Source organism: Natrix helvetica, assembly GCF_964273705.1.
Source record: "Natrix helvetica genome assembly, chromosome: Z".
NCBI lineage: Eukaryota > Metazoa > Chordata > Lepidosauria > Squamata > Natricidae > Natrix > Natrix helvetica.
Window position 1 is genome coordinate 75,566,774 of NC_138554.1, and position 18,580 is coordinate 75,585,353.

The 18,580-nt window shown below is 40.7% G+C and overlaps 1 protein-coding gene across 6 annotated transcripts in view; it reads left to right on the forward strand.

The window, feature by feature from the left end:
* Positions 1–18,580, forward strand: part of DPY19L1 (dpy-19 like C-mannosyltransferase 1) — a 115,620-nt gene that overhangs the window by 88,043 nt on the left and 8,997 nt on the right. For 4 of the 6 annotated variants that reach the window (XM_081971261.1, XM_081971264.1, XM_081971265.1 and 1 more), the window contains exons 19-21: positions 899–1,018; positions 15,362–15,536; positions 15,909–16,008. In XM_081971261.1, coding sequence (XP_081827387.1) covers positions 899–1,018; positions 15,362–15,536; positions 15,909–16,008 — 395 coding nt within the window. The remainder of the gene's footprint in view (positions 1–898; positions 1,019–15,361; positions 15,537–15,908; positions 16,009–18,580) is intronic. The other 2 variants (XM_081971262.1, XM_081971263.1) reach the window with 1 other exon arrangement.

Below are 18,580 nucleotides of genomic sequence, written 5' to 3' on the forward strand. Positions count from 1 at the left end.
CATTTATTTGGCTCTTGCGCAAGAGAATTCTCAATCAGGAAGAGAAAGAGAATGATCATTAAGGCTAAACACAGAGTTTAAATACATTATTTGTGGGTGTCATCGGTTACATAAATGTGTTTCATAATATGTTTATATAATTGTACTTGATTATTATTCCACCTGTTATTTCCTAAAAACATTCACTTAACAGAAAGTCCCCATAATTTCAGTTCCCGTTACATGACATAATTTCAGTTCCCGTTACATGACATAATTTCAGTTCTCATTACATGACATAACAAGACAATCAATCAACCCATATCAGCCTCTTGAGAACGAATCTGACGCCAACATCCTCTGGTTCATCCAAGTTCCCCTTAGCTCAGCTTCCCCAGCTGGAAAGGCCCTAATAGTTTTGCTAAGTGTTACAAAAGCCATAGTGACTTTTGAAAGTGCTGTCTCTAGCTAAACAAAATGCTAAGCTAAATAATAAAAATAATTGAATAATATTTAGCTCTAGCTTTTAACTAAAATGTAAAATGGAGTCTATTCAAAATGGAGTCTGTTAGTTTATTCCTTTTTTACACGAATAACCAAATTTTATTTCTCTCAGTCATAAACATTGAAGGAATGTCAGTCCCTTTAGTTAAAGGCTAAAGAGCTGCAGCCCAGGAAAAAATCCTTCAGAGATCTCGCCCCGGGCGTGCATTTTAGTTGGCCATCTTTCTGGAAGTCCTGTTGCTGTTTTTTCTAAAATACATAATTTTAGTTCAAACTACAAAAAGTTTATATTTTAAAAATTATAGTATGCCCAGGAGAATAGGATTCAATAAAAATTAGATGTTACTTAATGCTTATGTACCATATGCCACATTTAAAAACAATTTTACTTTCTTATGCTCTCCTTTATTTGCAGATTGTATACCATGCATTGCAACTATTTTTTTTTACTATACTTGCCATTTTAATAATGAGACTAAAGTTGTTTCTGACTCCACATATGTGCATTATGGCATCCTTGATATGCTCAAAACAGGTAAATTATTTTTTCATTGTCATACTATTATTAGTATAGTGACATAACATATTTTATGGAGTAAGTGATATACACATATTCCTTAACAGAGCTTAAAATGGCACTTTTCAAATGATTTGAAATTCCAGTGGCAGCCTTCCATGATGTGATTGCATTTGAGATGTCAGCAACCAGCAAATATTTACAATCATTGCAACACCCTTGATGATGTAATTGTAATTTACATTTTTGCCAGAAATTGATGTTTACTTCTCACTTGCTCACTTAATGAGCACCACAAAATAAATCATAAAATCAAGCCAATCACATGATGACCCACTTACTACTGACATGATTTAAGTTTGGGCTCAGTTGTAGATGTAAGTCAGGAACTACATATATGCAATTTTTTAAATAGTTTAAATTGTCTTTGTAATAGAGCACGCCATCTCTTACTTTGGAAACACAATTTATTCCCTAAATCAGAAGTGAAATGTTTGCTAAGTGAACAATTTGACAGAAAGAAAGAGAGAAAGACTGCAAAAATTCTCTCATGCCGCAATACCAGCCTTATTTTTACTCCAATTTACATTGTTGTGAGGCACATAAAATTTGTTTTTAAATTTGCACATTGATCAGAAAATGTTTTTAAATTTGTTGTATTTGTAAATGGTTGTTAAATGAAGTGGCTGCTGATTGAAAAGTTGCTATATATGAATGTATAGAATCATGGATAGAATTATATCAATGTATTATATTTGAAATATATAGTACCATTTTTTTCTACATTGTTCATGATAATATGTTTCTTTCCAGTTTTAAAAAACATAAATTATTTTCAACCCACACACATGGATTCTAATAAAGAGGTAAAAGTGTTAGTTAAATGCTTGGGTAATTAAATATTATGCAAAGCTTGGTGGGGGCCCTCAGGCCAATGTTACACACTATTATCTTTTATTCTATTTGTGTGGCATAAAGTATGTGCATCATCACTATCTAATATGCATTGTGGAATATATCATCTAATATATTATGCATATGTCCTCCTACATATGCAACACTGTCAAGAAACATCTCAAACCTACTCAAGCAATAAAGAAAACTCATTTATTGCAAGACAAACAATAGAAAGAATGCAGGATTGTTTTGGAGGGAATTTGGAGGGTAAGTGATTGAAAGGATTATAAATGTTGAAGGGGTTTGGTCAATTTGAATGAAAATGAATAAGGAATATATTGCAGGATAGATATAAATCTGAAAAAAATAGATGAACAGTTGGAAAAAGAAATGTTTTTTTTAAAAAGCAGTAGAATACATCTGAATCTGTTTTCTTTCCTCCTGTTTCAGTAGATTCTAATAAAGGAGTGAGGCATAAGTAATGGATCACTCTTGCATCCCATCAAAGATTATGGATAACGTAAAACTAATAATTGAATTATTCGTTCAAAACGTACACTGCTGTGCAATCTAGTGCATTGTCTCATGACACTTCCATCCAGTATTATTTTCACTCTTCAGTTCTTTTCAAATTATTTTGAAAAGGATTATGGTTTTCAAAATGCAAATTATAGGCAAGGAATATCATACGTCAATCAGTACCCTACTTCCAGGGGACCAGGAAGACAGGCAAAAAATCTCAATCAATCAGAACCTCTTAAGCTGTTTTTTGGAGCAAAAAAATGCTCCAAACCCTCCCCTGTTCTCAGTATGAAAATAGAAATAAAATTGCTATTCCCTATCCCGCTCTCAGTTTTTTAGAACACATTGTCTGCATTTGTTTGAACATTTGACGAGGGATCTGATAGTACTCTAAAGAATAGCTTCGAAACCATCAAGTATAATTTTGTTTTGTTTAAAAGTGCATTGTCAACTGAAATGGTAAAAGGATGGCAGACTTCAATATTATAACCAGGCAATTTCCTAGTAAGCAATAATAGTCCGATGGCTTCAGTGGCTGAAGGAAAAGAGAGGGGGAGATAAAATTTAGAGAAGGTCTTTATCCAGAATAAAAGAAATTACCATTTATATGGTATGTACATCTGTCTGATCACAGACTAAGAGATTTAAGCAGTGAATGCATTAACCCAAAGGTGCTTTTTTCAGGAGGCAACTGAACTTTTTTGTTTTTTTCTTTGAAGACTTTTGCTTCTCATCCAAGAAGGTACTTCAGCTGTGACTGGATGGTAGGGAATGGAAAGTTCTCCCAGTAGGTGGAGACATCATCCAGGCATGGGATATGACTCCGTAAGGATCCAATAGGACTGGGTCTACAAGTATTAAAGACACGCCCACGAGGCTCTTCCCCAGAAATAGACTCAGTCGGTCCTTGGATTAGCTGTGTCTTCTATCTCTCCTTACCAAAAAATTTCTAATTCTATCCTAAATCTTCTCCATTTGGCATTCCTCCTCAAATTTCCCTCAGGCTCATTCTGAGCCGATCAGAACACAACAGCCTTTACGAGGCTCGTTCTCCTCAGACCTCGCTGCTTTAGCAGCCTAAGGTCTTTCGCCCGGCCTACGTGGCTCGCCCTCAGGCTTATTGGGCTGATCGCTGCTGCTGTGCCGCCCACGTAAGAAAAGCTGCCTTTGAAGTGCCATTCGCTGAGCCGCGCTGCCGGCCCTGATCTACCAGGTCCTGGTGTACCAGCTTCAGCCAACCCTGATCTACCAGGTCCCGATCTACCAGCTTCTCTCGCTGCCACACGAGGCGCTGGGCTAATTACTAGGCGACAAGCTGCTTGGTCGGCTCGCCATTTCGGGCACTCTTCAGGCCCTGATCTACCAGGTCCCGGTCTACCACAGACGGCAGTTAATTTGGGCGCGAAATTGACGACGGCAATTTAGTTTGGGCGGGAAGGCCTTCTTCAACAGAAACTGTGAGTAATGGCGACCATCGAGGCTTCAGCCTCTCAGGGGGAGGATCCCATCAGCCCAATCGCCCCTTCTGCTCCAGCCCTAATGGAACCTAGGAGCAAAAAGAGGCCCCAGCCCAAGCATTCTGCTCCAAGGCCAGCTAAGGCCCCTAGGCCTGCTCCCCCTCAGGAAGTTCAAGAGGCACCTATTTTCAGTGCTACCCCTGACAAGGCCTGTGACCCTGCTTCTCGCAAGGCCACCTCTAAAACCAATCACTGCTCTGCTCCTCGTCCAGCTCTTAGAGCTCTTGTTCCTTCTAACTTAATCCTATGGAGGATCTCTCCACTGACACCGATGGGGATGCCTCTCCACCAGCTTCTCCTTTGAACTCGGAGGATGGGATTGGTTTTCACGGTGACTCCAATTCTGAGGGGGGTGGCAGCATTACTCCAGATATTGATGTGGGTTCCCCAGCGCCCAGGGTTGTCACCATGAACCCCAATGAGATGTCTGACATCATAGCTGCTGCTATTGAGCGGGGCATAGCTGCTGGCCTGCAACATCGCGCCCCTGCCCCGGCCACTCTTCACAGGGCCTCTGCTAATAAGTCCAAGAGGGGCGTTCTAACCAAGATCAGGGGGGTCCTTCTGCAGGCACTTCTCAGCCTTCTGCTGTGGATACTGAGGAACAGGCCACTCGCGATTCTGAACTGTCAGAGGATGAGGACTTGTCTTCTGCTCCTTCTGCCTTGTTGGGCTTGTTCAAACCAGCCATGTTTCGCTCTCTTTTATTTAAAGCTAAGAAGGTCTCTGGTATTCCGGCTTCGAAGCCTTCCACTTCCACAGAGGCAGATAAATCAGACACCACAGATCCCCTGTTCTCACGTCCTCCTATTGAAAAGGACAGTGTTCCTTCCCCGAAACTGTTTCTGGAGGTGATTCAAAACCAGTCGGGTTCCCTGGGGTCAGGGCCCCTCCCCTCTACTCTGGACAAACAGTTGTATAATGTCAGCCCAGAGCTTACTAACCTTTTGGACGTTCCTTCCATTGATCTTCCAGTGGTCTCCTTGTCTTCTGCTAACACAGCCGCCAATGCTCCTGAGGATGCCCTCTGACCTGAGGATAAGCGTTTCGAGCAGTCGCTGGTAAAGGGTCATCAGTCAGCTGCTTGGGCGATCAAGGCCGCCTCTTCTGTTTCCTTTTTCAATAGGGCTGCCCTTCGATGGCTGAAGCAGAAGCAGAACAGGATCCCTCCTGGGGACTCCCGCACCCACCAGGACATGAATAAGCTGAAGGGGGCTATGGAGTATGCCGCTGATGCCTCCCTTGATGTGGCACGTTTCTCTGCCAGATCCATGGCTTCTTCCATCGCCACTAGACGTCTCCTTTGGCTGAAGCAGTGGCAGACGGAGGCCAGAATGAAATGGCGCTTGGTGTCCGCACCTTTCTCACCTGGTCTGTTCTTTGGTCCACCTCTGGAGCCGCTCTTGGTGGAGTCCAAAGACAAACGCAAGGTGCTTCCTGCTGCAAATCACAAATCTGATTCTAAATCTTCTCCCTTTTTCCGCAGGTCTTCCTTTCGCAGGACGGATGGGGGATTTGCCTACCCCTGTCCTCAGCGCCAGGCTCCCCCGAGACAAGGACAGCAGTTCCAGGACAGGTCTAACCGAAACTCCCAGAGGTTCTTCTATAGAAAACCCTTCAAGGGTGGATCAAACCGCACTTTCCGTAAACAGAAGTGAAGGCCTGGGGGATCGGAGGCCGCCTTTCCTCCTTCGTGGATTGCTGGGATGACATCACCAGCGACACTTGGATCAGGCGCACTGTCCGTTTTGGCCTGGCTCTGGAATTTCTTTCCAGCCCCCACAGACTTTCGTACCTTGTCCCGTCTCCAGGGACACCTCCAAAAGGCATCTGGTTGAATTGGCTGTCAGACACCACCTCCAAATTCAAGCTATCGAGGAGGTTCCCCTTGATCAACAAGGGCAGGGGTAAAATATTTGAATCATTAGTAATTGTTGATATTCTAGAAAGTGACAAAGGAAAAATGATTGAACACATGGTTGACACAATATAGAATAGGATTCTGTTTTTTTGCTTATCTTTTATATCTTGTTTTTAATATTGTAAAATTGTGAGATTTGGATGGACTTCTACCACTAGCATGGGAGCTGCCAAAATTTTCTGTGTATCCCCTTTTCCCATAAATGTTTAAAAACCAATAAAATTCTAAAAAAAAAAAAACAAGGGCAGGGGTTTTACTGCTGTCTCTTTATCGTGCTTAAGTCTTCGGGGGGTTGGAGAGCCATTCTTGACCTCAAATTTCTAAACAAAATTATAGTTTATAGGAGGTTTAAAATGCATTCTCTGTTGTCCATTCTGGAGAGTATTCGACCCAATGACCTTCTCTCCTCCATTGACCTAACAGAGGCATGCCTCCATATCCCTATTCTTCCAGATCACAGGAAATCCCTCCGATTTTCTTACAATGGGAATCACTTCCAATACGGGGCCCTTCCATTTGGCTTATCATTGGCCCTGAGGGTCTTTACTAAGATTTTAGCCCCCCTGGCAGCCCATCTCAGATCTATGCTGGTTAGAATTCTCTGTTATCTTGATGATATTTTGTTACTGTCCAGGTCCTCACATCAGGCGCTCCAGGACGTCCGGATCACCCTCCAGACCTTAGCAGACCATGGCTTTCTGGTCAACTTGAAGAAGAGTCATCTGCAGCCCACAAACCGTCTCACGCATCTCGGGGCAGTGATAGACACCTCTTTGGAACAGGTATTTTTGTCCCCAGAGAGACAGGTGAGCATTTGCGCCCTGGTCTCATCCATCCGTGACCCACAGGCGGTTCCGCTCATCCAACTATCTCAACTCCTGGGCAAGATGATGTCCACATTCTACATCGTACCATGGGCCAGATTCCACAGTCGCCAGCTTCAATGGCTCCTTCTCCCGTACCAAAAGGCAAACTGCAGTTGCTCCTCTCACAGAATTCTCCTGACCTCGGAAGTAAGGTGTTCTCTTCGCTGGTGGCTCTCTCCCGCAGTGACACTGGGCTCCCTGTTTCGCGAACCTCCATACATCACACTAACGACAGACGCAAGTCTACATGGTTGGGGAGCTCACATTCTATCTCAGATGGCCCAAGGACTCTGGTCTCACTCTGACTAGAAGAACAGTATCAACTGGTTGGAGCTCAAGGCCGTGTTCCTTGCCCTGCTCCGGTTCAAATCTCTCGTGGCCAATGCGCATGTGCTTGTCCTTACGGACAATACCACCACCAAAGCACACATAAACCGGCAGGGGGGGACAAAATCCCGGCGTCTGATGACACTGTCTTATCAACTAATGTCTTGGGCAGAGGCCCATCTGTCGTCACTTCGGTCCGAACACATATCGGGGATCCACAACGTACAGGCAGATCTACTCAGCCGCACTCACCTAGATCCAGCAGAGTGGAGCTTACATCACGGAGTATTCCAGCAGCTGGCGGTCAGGTTCGGCCCCCCGGTCCTCGACCTCTTTGCCTCTCAGGACAACGCGCAGTTGCCAAGGTACTTCACCCGCTTCGTGTCCCCGGGGGCAGAGGGAGTGGATGCCCTAAGGTCCGACTGGCCTCCGGACCTTCTGTATGCCTTTCCACCCACCCCACTCCTTCAGAGGGTAATCCGAAAGATGATGGTGGAAAGGGCAGAACTAATCTTAATTGCTCTTCGGTGGCCTCGCAGACCCTCGGTGGCCTTTGCCGACCTCATGAATCTCTCAGTGGCTCCTCCATGGCAACTGCCCCAATTTCCTGCACTACTTCTGCAAGGGGCATGCCAGCATCCAGACCTTCTGTGGCTGCGCCTCACCGCTTGGAGGTTGAGCGGGAAGCTCTAAGAACTGCGAACCTCTCAGCGGAAGTCATCCGGACTATTCAATCTTCCAGGCGCCCTTCCACTAACCGCATTTATGACGCCACTTGGACTCAATTTTCTCTCTGGTGTCAATCAAAGGGTGTTGTTCTCCTCGAGGCATCTGTTCCCCAAATTCTCCAATTCCTGCAATGGGGTCTGGACCTGGGACTGTCTCCAAACACTCTCCGCTGTCAGGTCGCAGCCCTCGCATCAGTCCTCTCTCTGACTGCGGCTCAGCCTCTTTCTCATGAACCTCTGATTCAGCTTTTCTTGAGGGGTGCCACGAACATCAAGCCACTGACAATTCACAGATTCCCTACCTGGGATGTTTCTAAAGTCCTGGAGTCCCTGACCCAGTCTCCATTTGAGCCTTTGCATTCTGTGTCCATGCATGTCTAAAAGTGGTTTTTCTTGTAGCCATTACGTCAGTGCGGCGCGTTTCTGAGTTGGCAGCCTTATCCACCAGGCAAAACCTATGGATCTTTCACCCGGACAGGGTAGTCCTCTGGCTTGATCTGACCTTTGTCCCCAAGGTAAATTCTGTTTTCCACAGATCCCAGGACATCGTGCTCCCAGATTTCTACCCTCGACCATCACACGAGCTGGAACGTAAGTGGCATTACCTTGATGTGCATGGCACTTTACGCATTTATATTAAGCGAACTGCTTCTTTCAGACGATCTGAAGCTCTTTTTATAAAGTTCCTACCTGGAAGTAAGAAGGGATCCAAGGCCTCATCTTTGGACATCGGTCGCTGGGTAAGAGCAGCCATTTCCCAGGCATATTCCGCTCTCTCTCTGCCAGTTCCACCACATATCACGGCGCATTCCACACACAGCGCGGCAACGTCTGCGGCTTGGGCTACTCAGGCTCCACTGGAGGATATTTGCCGAGCGGCTACATGGATTTCCATTACTTCATTCATCCGTCACTGCAAGCTGGACAGATATGCATCAACTGATGCTTCCTTCGGATGGCGCGTGCTGCAGCAAGTAGTAGCCACTTAATTTTATCTATTTATTTCCCTCCTGATGGACTATTGGGCTTTGGTGTGTCCCATGCCTGGATGATGTGTCCACCTACTGGGAGAATGGGCGTTGGTTCTTACCTGATATGCCCTTTCTCCAAATGGTGGAGACATCATCCAGCCCCACCCATTTTAGGGGCTTATTAGCTTACTTTCCTTTCTAATGTGTACCTTTCCTGTCTTTTCTGTTCCTTGGGGAGAGATAGTACATATCGTTTCAGATTGCTTACACAGTGGTCTACAAGTCACTCCTTCATCTATTTCTGGGGAAGAGCCTCGTGGGCATGTCTTTAATACTTGTAGACCCAGTCCTATTGGATCCTGATGGAGTCATATCCCATGCCTGGATGATGTCTCCACCATTTGGAGAAAGGGCATATCAGGTAAGAACCAACGCCCAATTTATACTTCTTGCAGACAGCTAGTCCTGTGTATTCTTTAATTTTTTTCCCATAAAGTGTTTTATTTTTCATTTTCATAGTATATAATCACATGTATACTATTACATAGCCAACATTGTATTGTATTATTAAATGTTTACATCAATTCATCTTACCATCAACTCCCCAAAACAGAAAGAAAAAAACCCAGTTATTGGCTCTTCTGCTCTCCATACACTATATTTGTGCATTCACTTTCTTCTCCCTCTCTCATCTCCCTCCCTACCTCCTTTCTTCTCTCTGTCCTCCTTCCCTTTTCTACTTCCACTTTCTCTCTCCTACTCCTCTCTCCCCTTTCAACTCCTCATTTCTCTCCTCTTCCCTCCTCCTACCCTCTCTCCTTCCCTTACCTCTCTCATTTTCTTCCCACTCTTCATCTCATTTGCTTGGTGTATTTCAGCTTCTGAGCAACCTCCATTTTATGTTGATGGTATTTATAGTTCCTTTTCAATATACATATTTAATTTTAAACATATATTCTCCTTTAAAAAAAAGAAAAATAGAACAAAAAAGTATACATATATATTTATTGTACTTTTAAATACCTCCCCCCCCCCTCCAGCCTAATTTTGGTCGAGATGTAGACCTGGTTACAATTCCCAGCTATTCTCATCGTTATCTTTATATAATTATACATCCTTACGCGTCCTCAATTTGTGATTCTGCCTTTAAGTCTCAATAATTTCCCATTATAAATATATTTCATGTTCCCGCTCTAATTTTTCCATGTCTTGATTTTAGATTATCTTTAGTTGTCTATGAATGGCAAACCTCGCTGTTCAATATTCATTTCAATTCCCTTAATCTATTGTGTAGAACAGCGATGGCGAACCTTTTTTGGCTTGTGTGCCACAAGTGGGGGGAGTGCAGGGGGGTCGTGTGCAGGCGTGCCACACCCATAATGCAATGCGTGACCCCCCAGTGCGCATGCGTGCACAACGCGTGACCCCCCCCCCATTTTTACATGCTTTTTTCACCCTCCACAGGCTCCAGAGGCTTTATAGGAGCCTGGGGAGGGCGAAAAGAGACTCCCCTGCCCCCCCCGGAGGCCCTCCGGAGGCTTCAGGGACTGTCCGGAGGCTTCCCTGAAACCTTTGGAGCGCTCAAAAGGATCCCTGAAGCCTCCGGAGGCCCTCTGGGAGGGCGGGGGAGGCTCTTTTCGCCCTCCCCAGGCTCCTATAAAGCCTCTGGAGCCTGGGGAAGGTGAAAAATGGCTTTTTAAAAGGTGAACTCAGCTGGCCAGTGCACCCATGCGCGCTGGCCAGCTGACAGGGCAGCGCCTCACGTGCCCTGACAAATGGCTCCGTGTGCCACCTGTGGCACGCGTGCCATAGGTTCGCCATCACTGGTGTAGAATAACAAACGGTAAACATCTCGCTTTATTTCTTCATCATAAAAGTTCTATGTATATCCATGTTTCATATATTTTAACCCTGCTTAGTTGTCCTTCTGTGCATTCTTTTTAGGATTGTTGAAACACTTGGAGGTTTATCTGCATCCTCAGGGTCACCTGAGTAGTGCTCCTTGTTCCCGTCATCTGCAATTATTTTTCTATTCCCACACTATTCAAAAATGATGTTCAAAAAGCTTTTAGCTATACAATTTGGGATGAACACCCTTTGAATGGATGTTCAAGTAGGAGTAGAAATGGATTTCCAGAAAAAAAAATGCAGTCCAGTTGCCTCCTGAAAAAAGCACCTTTGGGACAACCATGACCTTGATGACTGTGAATCTCTACTGATTTTCAATGAATGTATTGTTATACCTTTAAGTTAATAAGGATAAGGTCCTGCTAACTCATCAAGAGACCAATTAATTAAGCTAGAAATTAAGTTGCCAAATTTGGATGAAAGCTTAGGAACCAAAGGACTGGAATTGATTCTAGTCCAGACCCCACCAGAGGACTGGAAAAGATCTGATGTGGTTCCCATCTTCAAAAAAGGGGAAAAAATAGATCCAGGAAACTACAGACCTATTAGCCTGACCTCAATACCAGGAAAGATTCTGGAAAATATAATCAAGCAACGAATTAGCAAACACCTAGAAGTAAACAAAGTAATAGCCAAAAGCCAACATGGGTTTGTCAAAAACAGATCATGCTAGACTAATCTTATTGCATTCTTTGACAAAGTGACAAAATTAGTGGACCAGAGGAATGCTGTGGATATAATTTATTTGGACTTCAGTAAGACATCTGATAAAGGAAACCACAACCTATTAGATAAAATAGAAAAATGTGAGTTAGATACCATTATCACCAGATGGATTTGTAACTGGCTGAACAACCACATTCAATGTGTTGTCCTCAATGGAACTGCATCTACATGGAAGAAAGTATGCCATCAGGTACCCCAAGACTCTGTTTTAAGCCTAGTACTCTTCATCAGTGATTTGGATGAGGGGATAGATGGGGAACTCATCAAATTTGCAGGCAACACCAAGCTGGCAGGAATAGCCAATAGTCCAGAAGATAGAGTTAAGATACAGAAGGATCTTGACAGACTTGAGCATTGGGTGCTATCTAACAAAATGAAATTCAATAGTGAAATTGTTTAGGCACAAAAAACCAAATGCACAGGTATAGTGTAGGTCAATAGTAGTAACTATGAGAGGGATCTTGGAGTCCTAGTGGATAATCACTTGAATATGAGCCAGCACTGTTCTGCAGCTGCCAAAAAAGCCAACACAGTTCCAGGCTGCATTAACAGAGGAATAGAATCAAGAGCACATGAAATGTCAATACCACTTTATAATGTCTTGGTAAGACTACACTTGGAATACTGCATCCAGTTTTGGTTGCCACAAATTAAAAAAGAAGTTGAGACTCTAAGAGTGCAGAGAAGAGCAACAAAAATGGTTGGGGAACTGGAAACTAAAATACAGGTGAAACTCGTAAAATTAGAATATTGTGCAAAAGTTCATTTATTTCAGTAATGCAACTTAAAAGGTGAAACTAATATATGAGATAGGACTCATTACATGCAAAGCAAGATAGTTCAAGCCGTGATTTGTCATAATTGTGATGATTATGGCGTACAGCTCATGAAAACTCCAAATCCACCATCTCAGAAAATTAGAATATTACATGCAATCAATAAAACAAGGATTGGAAGAGGAGGAGCCAACGTTGTGATGAGACAATGTGCGGTCTCGACAGTCCGAGACTGCCATTGATACTTTTACCGCTGCACGGTCCATATGGACCTGTCCTGAAGAGACTGTGAACAGGGAGAGAAATCCTTGCTGGTCTCAGGGACATCACAAAGTCCCTGATTGACCCAAGGGAAGCTCTCCAAGCCAGCGGTAAACAGACAGCCCAGGCTGACAAAGTCGGAGACGGTTCCAGAAAGAAGGCAGTGAAAGTGAGCCCATCTGGTGAGATTTTTTTCTTTGAGAATGATTGCCCAAAGAATTTTTTTAAAAGCTAAATTAGTCCTTTAAGCAAAAGAATAAAGCGGCGAAATTTATCTTTATTGGACTGCCTTAGAAAGTTTTTTTCCTTTTTCTTTGTAACAATGTTTTGTGGATTGAAGTGATTGTAATGTTTCCCGTTTCTCCTCTTAAGTGAATGAATTTATTTTTTCTTCTTCTATTCTTTGCTACCTTATTTTTTTGACTGAACTAAAACCTTTTTTAGTCTACCAATCCTCCCTACTATTGCTTATTAAACTTCATTAAAGACATTTAAAGACCTTTGTTTTCCATAAGCTTGAAAAAAATAAGAGAAAGTTGAATCTGTCACTCGGAAGACAGAACTTGGTGTTTTTTCCCTGTTTTGAAACCATGTATCCTTTGTTCTTTCTCCTTTGATTTTACTGACTCTGCAACTGGAGGCTTTGCAGCTTACTTGTCGAGACTGATAAGGAGCCAAGGGCACGGACTGTGTTGGCAGGTGCTCTTGTGAAATATCTTGGCAAGGGAGGGAAAAGAAAAGAAGAAGATAGAACCCTTCCTTTTTGAAAAAAATAAAAGAACTTGTGTTTAAAATAAAGGTATATATATATATATATATATATATATATATATATATATATAGATAGATAGATAGATAGATAGAGAGAGAGAGAGAGAGAGAGAGAGAGAGAGAGAGAGAGAGAGACATTGAAGGCTAGAGTGGCAGTGGATTTTAGACTCTTTTTCCTTCTTTCTCCTCTTTTCTTTTTTTCTTCTTGGAAATATATATATCAATATGCAGATGAGGAAATTTTAAGTTTTCAAGATTTTTTGGTTGGAATTCAAAACATATTGGAAGGATTTGGGAGATTTGAGAAGAAGTTGGATAGACTATTGTCTTGTACAGCAAAAGATGAAGGGGTTGGAGCCCCAAAATTAAAGAAAAAATGAAGATATAGAAGATAAAGATAACAGATGAACTTACTAATGGAGCATTCATGAGTGAAAGTGGAAAGAAGGGAATATGGAAAAGTGAATTTGATAATCTAGAGCTCTATCCCACGTGTCAAGATATGGAATTGATGATGGAATTAAGAAGAGAAACAGTTCCAGAAATACGTTTGATAATTAAAGACAGTGGTCCAAAGTCCTGTTGCTCCTTGGTCGAAAGTCTTCTTTTCTGATGAGAGCAACTTTTGCCAAAAGCACCAAAAACTGGTTCAATGACAATGGGATTTCTGTGCTTGATTGGCCTCTCCATTCTTCCTCTACTCTGGGTCCTTGGTTTCCAATTGAAATGCAAAAGTTGCTCTCATCAGAAAAGAGGACTTTGGACCACTGAGCAACAGGACTTGAACTATCTTGCTTTGCATGTAATGAGTCTTATCTCATATATTAGTTTCACCTTTTAAGTTGCATTATTGAAATAAATGAACTTTTGCACGATATTTTAATTTTTGAGTTTCACCTGTATATAAAGAACGGTTGCTTTGAATAGGGTATGTCTAGTTTGGTGAAAAGGAGGACTAGGAGTGACATGATAGCAGTGTTCCAATATCTCAGGGATTGCCCCAAAGAAGAATCAAGCTATTCTCCAGTACCTGAGGGCAGAACAAGAAATAATGAATGGAAATTAATTGGTGGGGAGCAACCTAAAATGTCTAAGAAGACATTTCCTGATAGATAGAATAATTAATCAGTAGAACAACTTACCTCCAGAAGTTGTGAAACAGTGGAAGTTTTTAGGAAGAGATTGGACAACCATTTGTCTGAAATCGTATAGGGTTTTCTGCCTGAGCAAGGGGTTGGACTAGAAGACCTCCAAGGTCCCTTCCAACTCTATATTTCTATTCTATTGTTTGTCTGATTTTGTGAAAGTGACTTTATCATACAACTATCAACCAGATGTATCAAGAAATTCATAAATGGAACATAAGATGATTCCTTTTCATTGTTGTTCCTTAATGATACCTTTGATTTTCAAGAGTATTTGGCTATCAGAATTGATAGACATAATTAGGCCTTTTCTGTGTGATTTTGTTCAGTCCACTTTAAAAGCTGCTTAAATTGGTAGCCGTGAATTTTGAAAAGAAATAATACTTTTTTAAAAAATGGACCTGAAAGTAATATTTTGCTCCTTGTTATTTTGACTTAAAGTTTGGCATATTTCATTACTGATACTATTGTTTTATTTACCCCATCTTTGAATGAAAGAAGTCCTTGATGTTTTCTGAGCTTGGTTGCTTGCTTGTAGATGTTTTATTACTGACTAGGTAATATCATCAAGATATTACATAATTGACTAATGAAATGTCTTCAAGCAAATAACCAAGTTCAGAGAGAACCAAGTACTACACAGTTCAATTTTGAGTTATTATATTCTCTTCTATTTGTCTATAGAGATTCACAGTCATCCAGGTCATGACTGTCTCAAAAGTGTTTTTTTTTAAAGTCAACTGAACTTTGTATTTTCTTCAAGGAAAAACAAAGAAAGTCCACTTGCCATTTGAAAAGCACTTTTGAGACACACTCTTCTATTAGTATTAATGACAGTTTTCAAGTCTTTTAAAATCAATATAAAATTAAGTAGTCATAATGTGAATATTCATAACTACTAAGATTAACTTTAATGATTAAATCATCATGAAACGTGTTTTAAAATAGCTTGATGTAATGTTTTAAAACTTAAAACTGAAATTAATAATCACCTTGATTAAGTGCTTAACCATTTCCTTTCACAGTTGTTTGGATGGATTTTTTACAAAATCCAACCTGGAACACTTGTTCTTGCAATTTTGGCAATGATGGCATTTGAGGGAATAGCAAATCTTCAAAAAGAATGGAGTATTGTGGGAGAATTTAGCAATTTGCCCCAGGAAGAATTACTGTTGTGGATAAAAGCAAATACTAAACCAGGTAAAACCAGAGTAGAACAACTCATCTTATTGCATGCAATGTAGTATGTAAAAGGCTTAGCACTTTTAACACTGAACAGCTTTTCCTGATGCCTTGATTTCTTGTGACTGCCATGTAAATGATACAGTTTAAGAAAAAATTGTCTTTATAAATCCCACTATTTTGTGGGATTAAAATGCATTTTGAATGGAATAGCATGTTTTAAATAGAAAGAAAACCTTTATCATATTAATGTTTATTTATTTATTTTTAAGTTTTGTTGTTTGGAGGGAGAAGATGATTTTTAATCAATTTTACAACCTAAAAAATGTATGGTAGTTTCTAGTTCTTTTTCCAATTATTCCTGCATTTTTAGATATCCTGTTATTTCAGATGCTGTTTTTGCCGGTGCAATGCCTACAATGGCAAGTGTAAAACTATCTGCACAACGACCTATTGTGAATCATCCCCATTATGAGGATGCAGGTTTACGGTAAGGCTTTATATATTTTATAAATATTATAGATATTTATATAAATTATATAAATATTTATAAATATTTACATATTTTAAGGTTTGTTGTGATTGATGCAGTATAGTAATTTTCTAATTGTAACTATTAATATGAAGGTACAAGAACAGGGAGAAAAAAGTTATGTTCATAATAAAACATATTACTGCTGTTAGTTGTATGTCCATGAATAATTCTTGGTACTTAGCAATCTCCTGTCTCCTTCTATTTGTAATATTTTAAAATATTTTAATTTGTAGCAGAATTTAAAAGAAAACAGGTACAATTAATATTTTCCTTTAAATGGTGGGAGGAAATATAGTAAGTAGAAGATGATATTTTAGAATGCATTTATTATAGGCAGCAACTTCATCATTTTATCTTTTAGGAAAAGAAAGTGCTTTGTGAAAAGTAATAATCAGACTACTGTAAGACTAATTTTATGAATGAACAACCTCCCCCTTAGATATTTATTTTAATTTTGATTATTTGGAATGAAGGTTTAAATAGGGAATTTGCGTCAAATCAGTTAGCCAATTTCAAGCATTGTCAATTTACTAAAATATTATAGTAGGATTATGTATTGTTATTCATTTGTTTCAAATAGATGGATAAACATACATTAACATAACATTAACATTAAGTTGCGCCCCTTCCTGGATCAGGATGCCCTGTGCACAGTCACTCACGCCCTCATCCGTTCTCGCCTGTACTACTGTAACGCTCTCTACATCGGGCTGCCCTTGAAGAGCACCTGGAGGCTTCAGCTGGTCCAGAATGCGGCTGCGTAGGTTGTCATGGGAGTACCTAGGTGCTCCCATGTTACACCCAGGGCCGGATTTTCCTATAGGCTAACTAGGCTTCAGCCTAGGGCCTCAAGATCAAGAGGGGCCTTTTTTTTTATTTATTATCCGTGCCACATTTTTTATAAAGGTTAGTACCAATTACAACATGTTTCATTTAATATATTGATATATATCACAGTAATGATGTATTTTATTATCTCTCATGTAATTTACAAACTTAAAAATGGGAGGTGAAAGGGCCCGATAAGTGGAATAGCCTAGGGCCTCTTTTCATCTAAATCCGGCCCTGGTTACACCCCTTTTAGGCGGCCTGCACTGGTTGCCGGGTGTTTTCCAGGTGCGATTCAAGGTGTTAATTATGATCTTTAAAGCGCTCCATGGCTTAGGCCCAGGATACTTGCGAGACCACCTACTGCCACCGGTAGCTTCCCACCGTCCAGTACGATCCCACAGAGTTGGCCTCCTCAGGGTGCCGTCAGCCAGGCAGTGTCGGCTGGCGACCCCCAGGGGGAGAGCCTTCTCTGTGGGAGCGCCTTCCCTTCGGAATGAGCTGCCCCCGGAGCTTTGCATAATTCCCGACCTCTGGTCCTTCCAGCGCACCCTAAAAAGTTGGCTTTTCCAGCAAGCTGGCCTGGCCTGAATAAAATAAATTATTAATTTTAATTGTTAATTTTAATTTAATTTCTAAATCTCATTGTAAATGTCTATTGGGTTTTTTGGATATTCTATTTAATTGTTCTTTTAACTTTTGTAATATGTGTTTTTATGTTGTACGCCACCCTGAGTCCTTTGGGAGAAGGGCGGCATATAAGTCCAATAAACCTAACCTAACCTAACCTAAGTGACCATCTTCTTCCAGTTATTTCTACTAGCCCAATTTGGTCAGCATGTTGGGCGTGTTGTGTGGATCCTATCAAGGAATGTTGGATTTGGGAATCAGGAGATGTGCCATCTCTGCTGTAGCCCATGTCTTCTGGAATTTCTCCAGATAGAATGATTCCAACCTCTTGGCTTTTCATAAGCTCATGAATACTTGGTCATGGGCCCAGGCTTGGAATTTCAAATGTGTTAAGGGCATGTATTTTTATCAATACTAATAGTTTTGCTTGGTTTTGTATATATTTATTTTGTACTGCTTTAATTATTTCAATATTTTATTTGTTTTTATATTTTGTAATGAATGCTGTCCCATGTCACTTGTTGAGATGGTTGGTTTCAGCAATCAGATAATTAAAGAAATAATAGTGACTGATTTAGATAAAAGCTTTATCATGGAGAGTTGAATGAATTGATAAATATTTGGTTTCATTTAGGATAACAAACTCTAAGAATTGCTCTATTTAAGACAGGAAAGCACAAGATTTGTGACTTTGCAAGAACATCCATTATTAAAGGGGAAATCATATAAAACATAATGTCTAAAATTATTTTCTTTTCTTTATCCTTCTTTAAATAAATGTTAATCTCAGTTTTGATTTACAGGAAACAGCTCGTTACTGCCATAGTTTTTTTATTTTTATTTGCTGCTTATTATTATAAACATTATATGATGTTTCTGGTCATATGAGCAGCAAAGTATATATAAGAAAAGTTTTTTTTCCCTCTAAAAACAGATTCTTTTAAAAAACCTTAAACTCTAGGTTTGTAAAACCAATTAATTACTGACAAAATGAATATTTGTATTTAATTAAAAATTCTTAATAAAATAATATAACCGATATAAAGGTCAGTTCAAATTAAATTTAGCA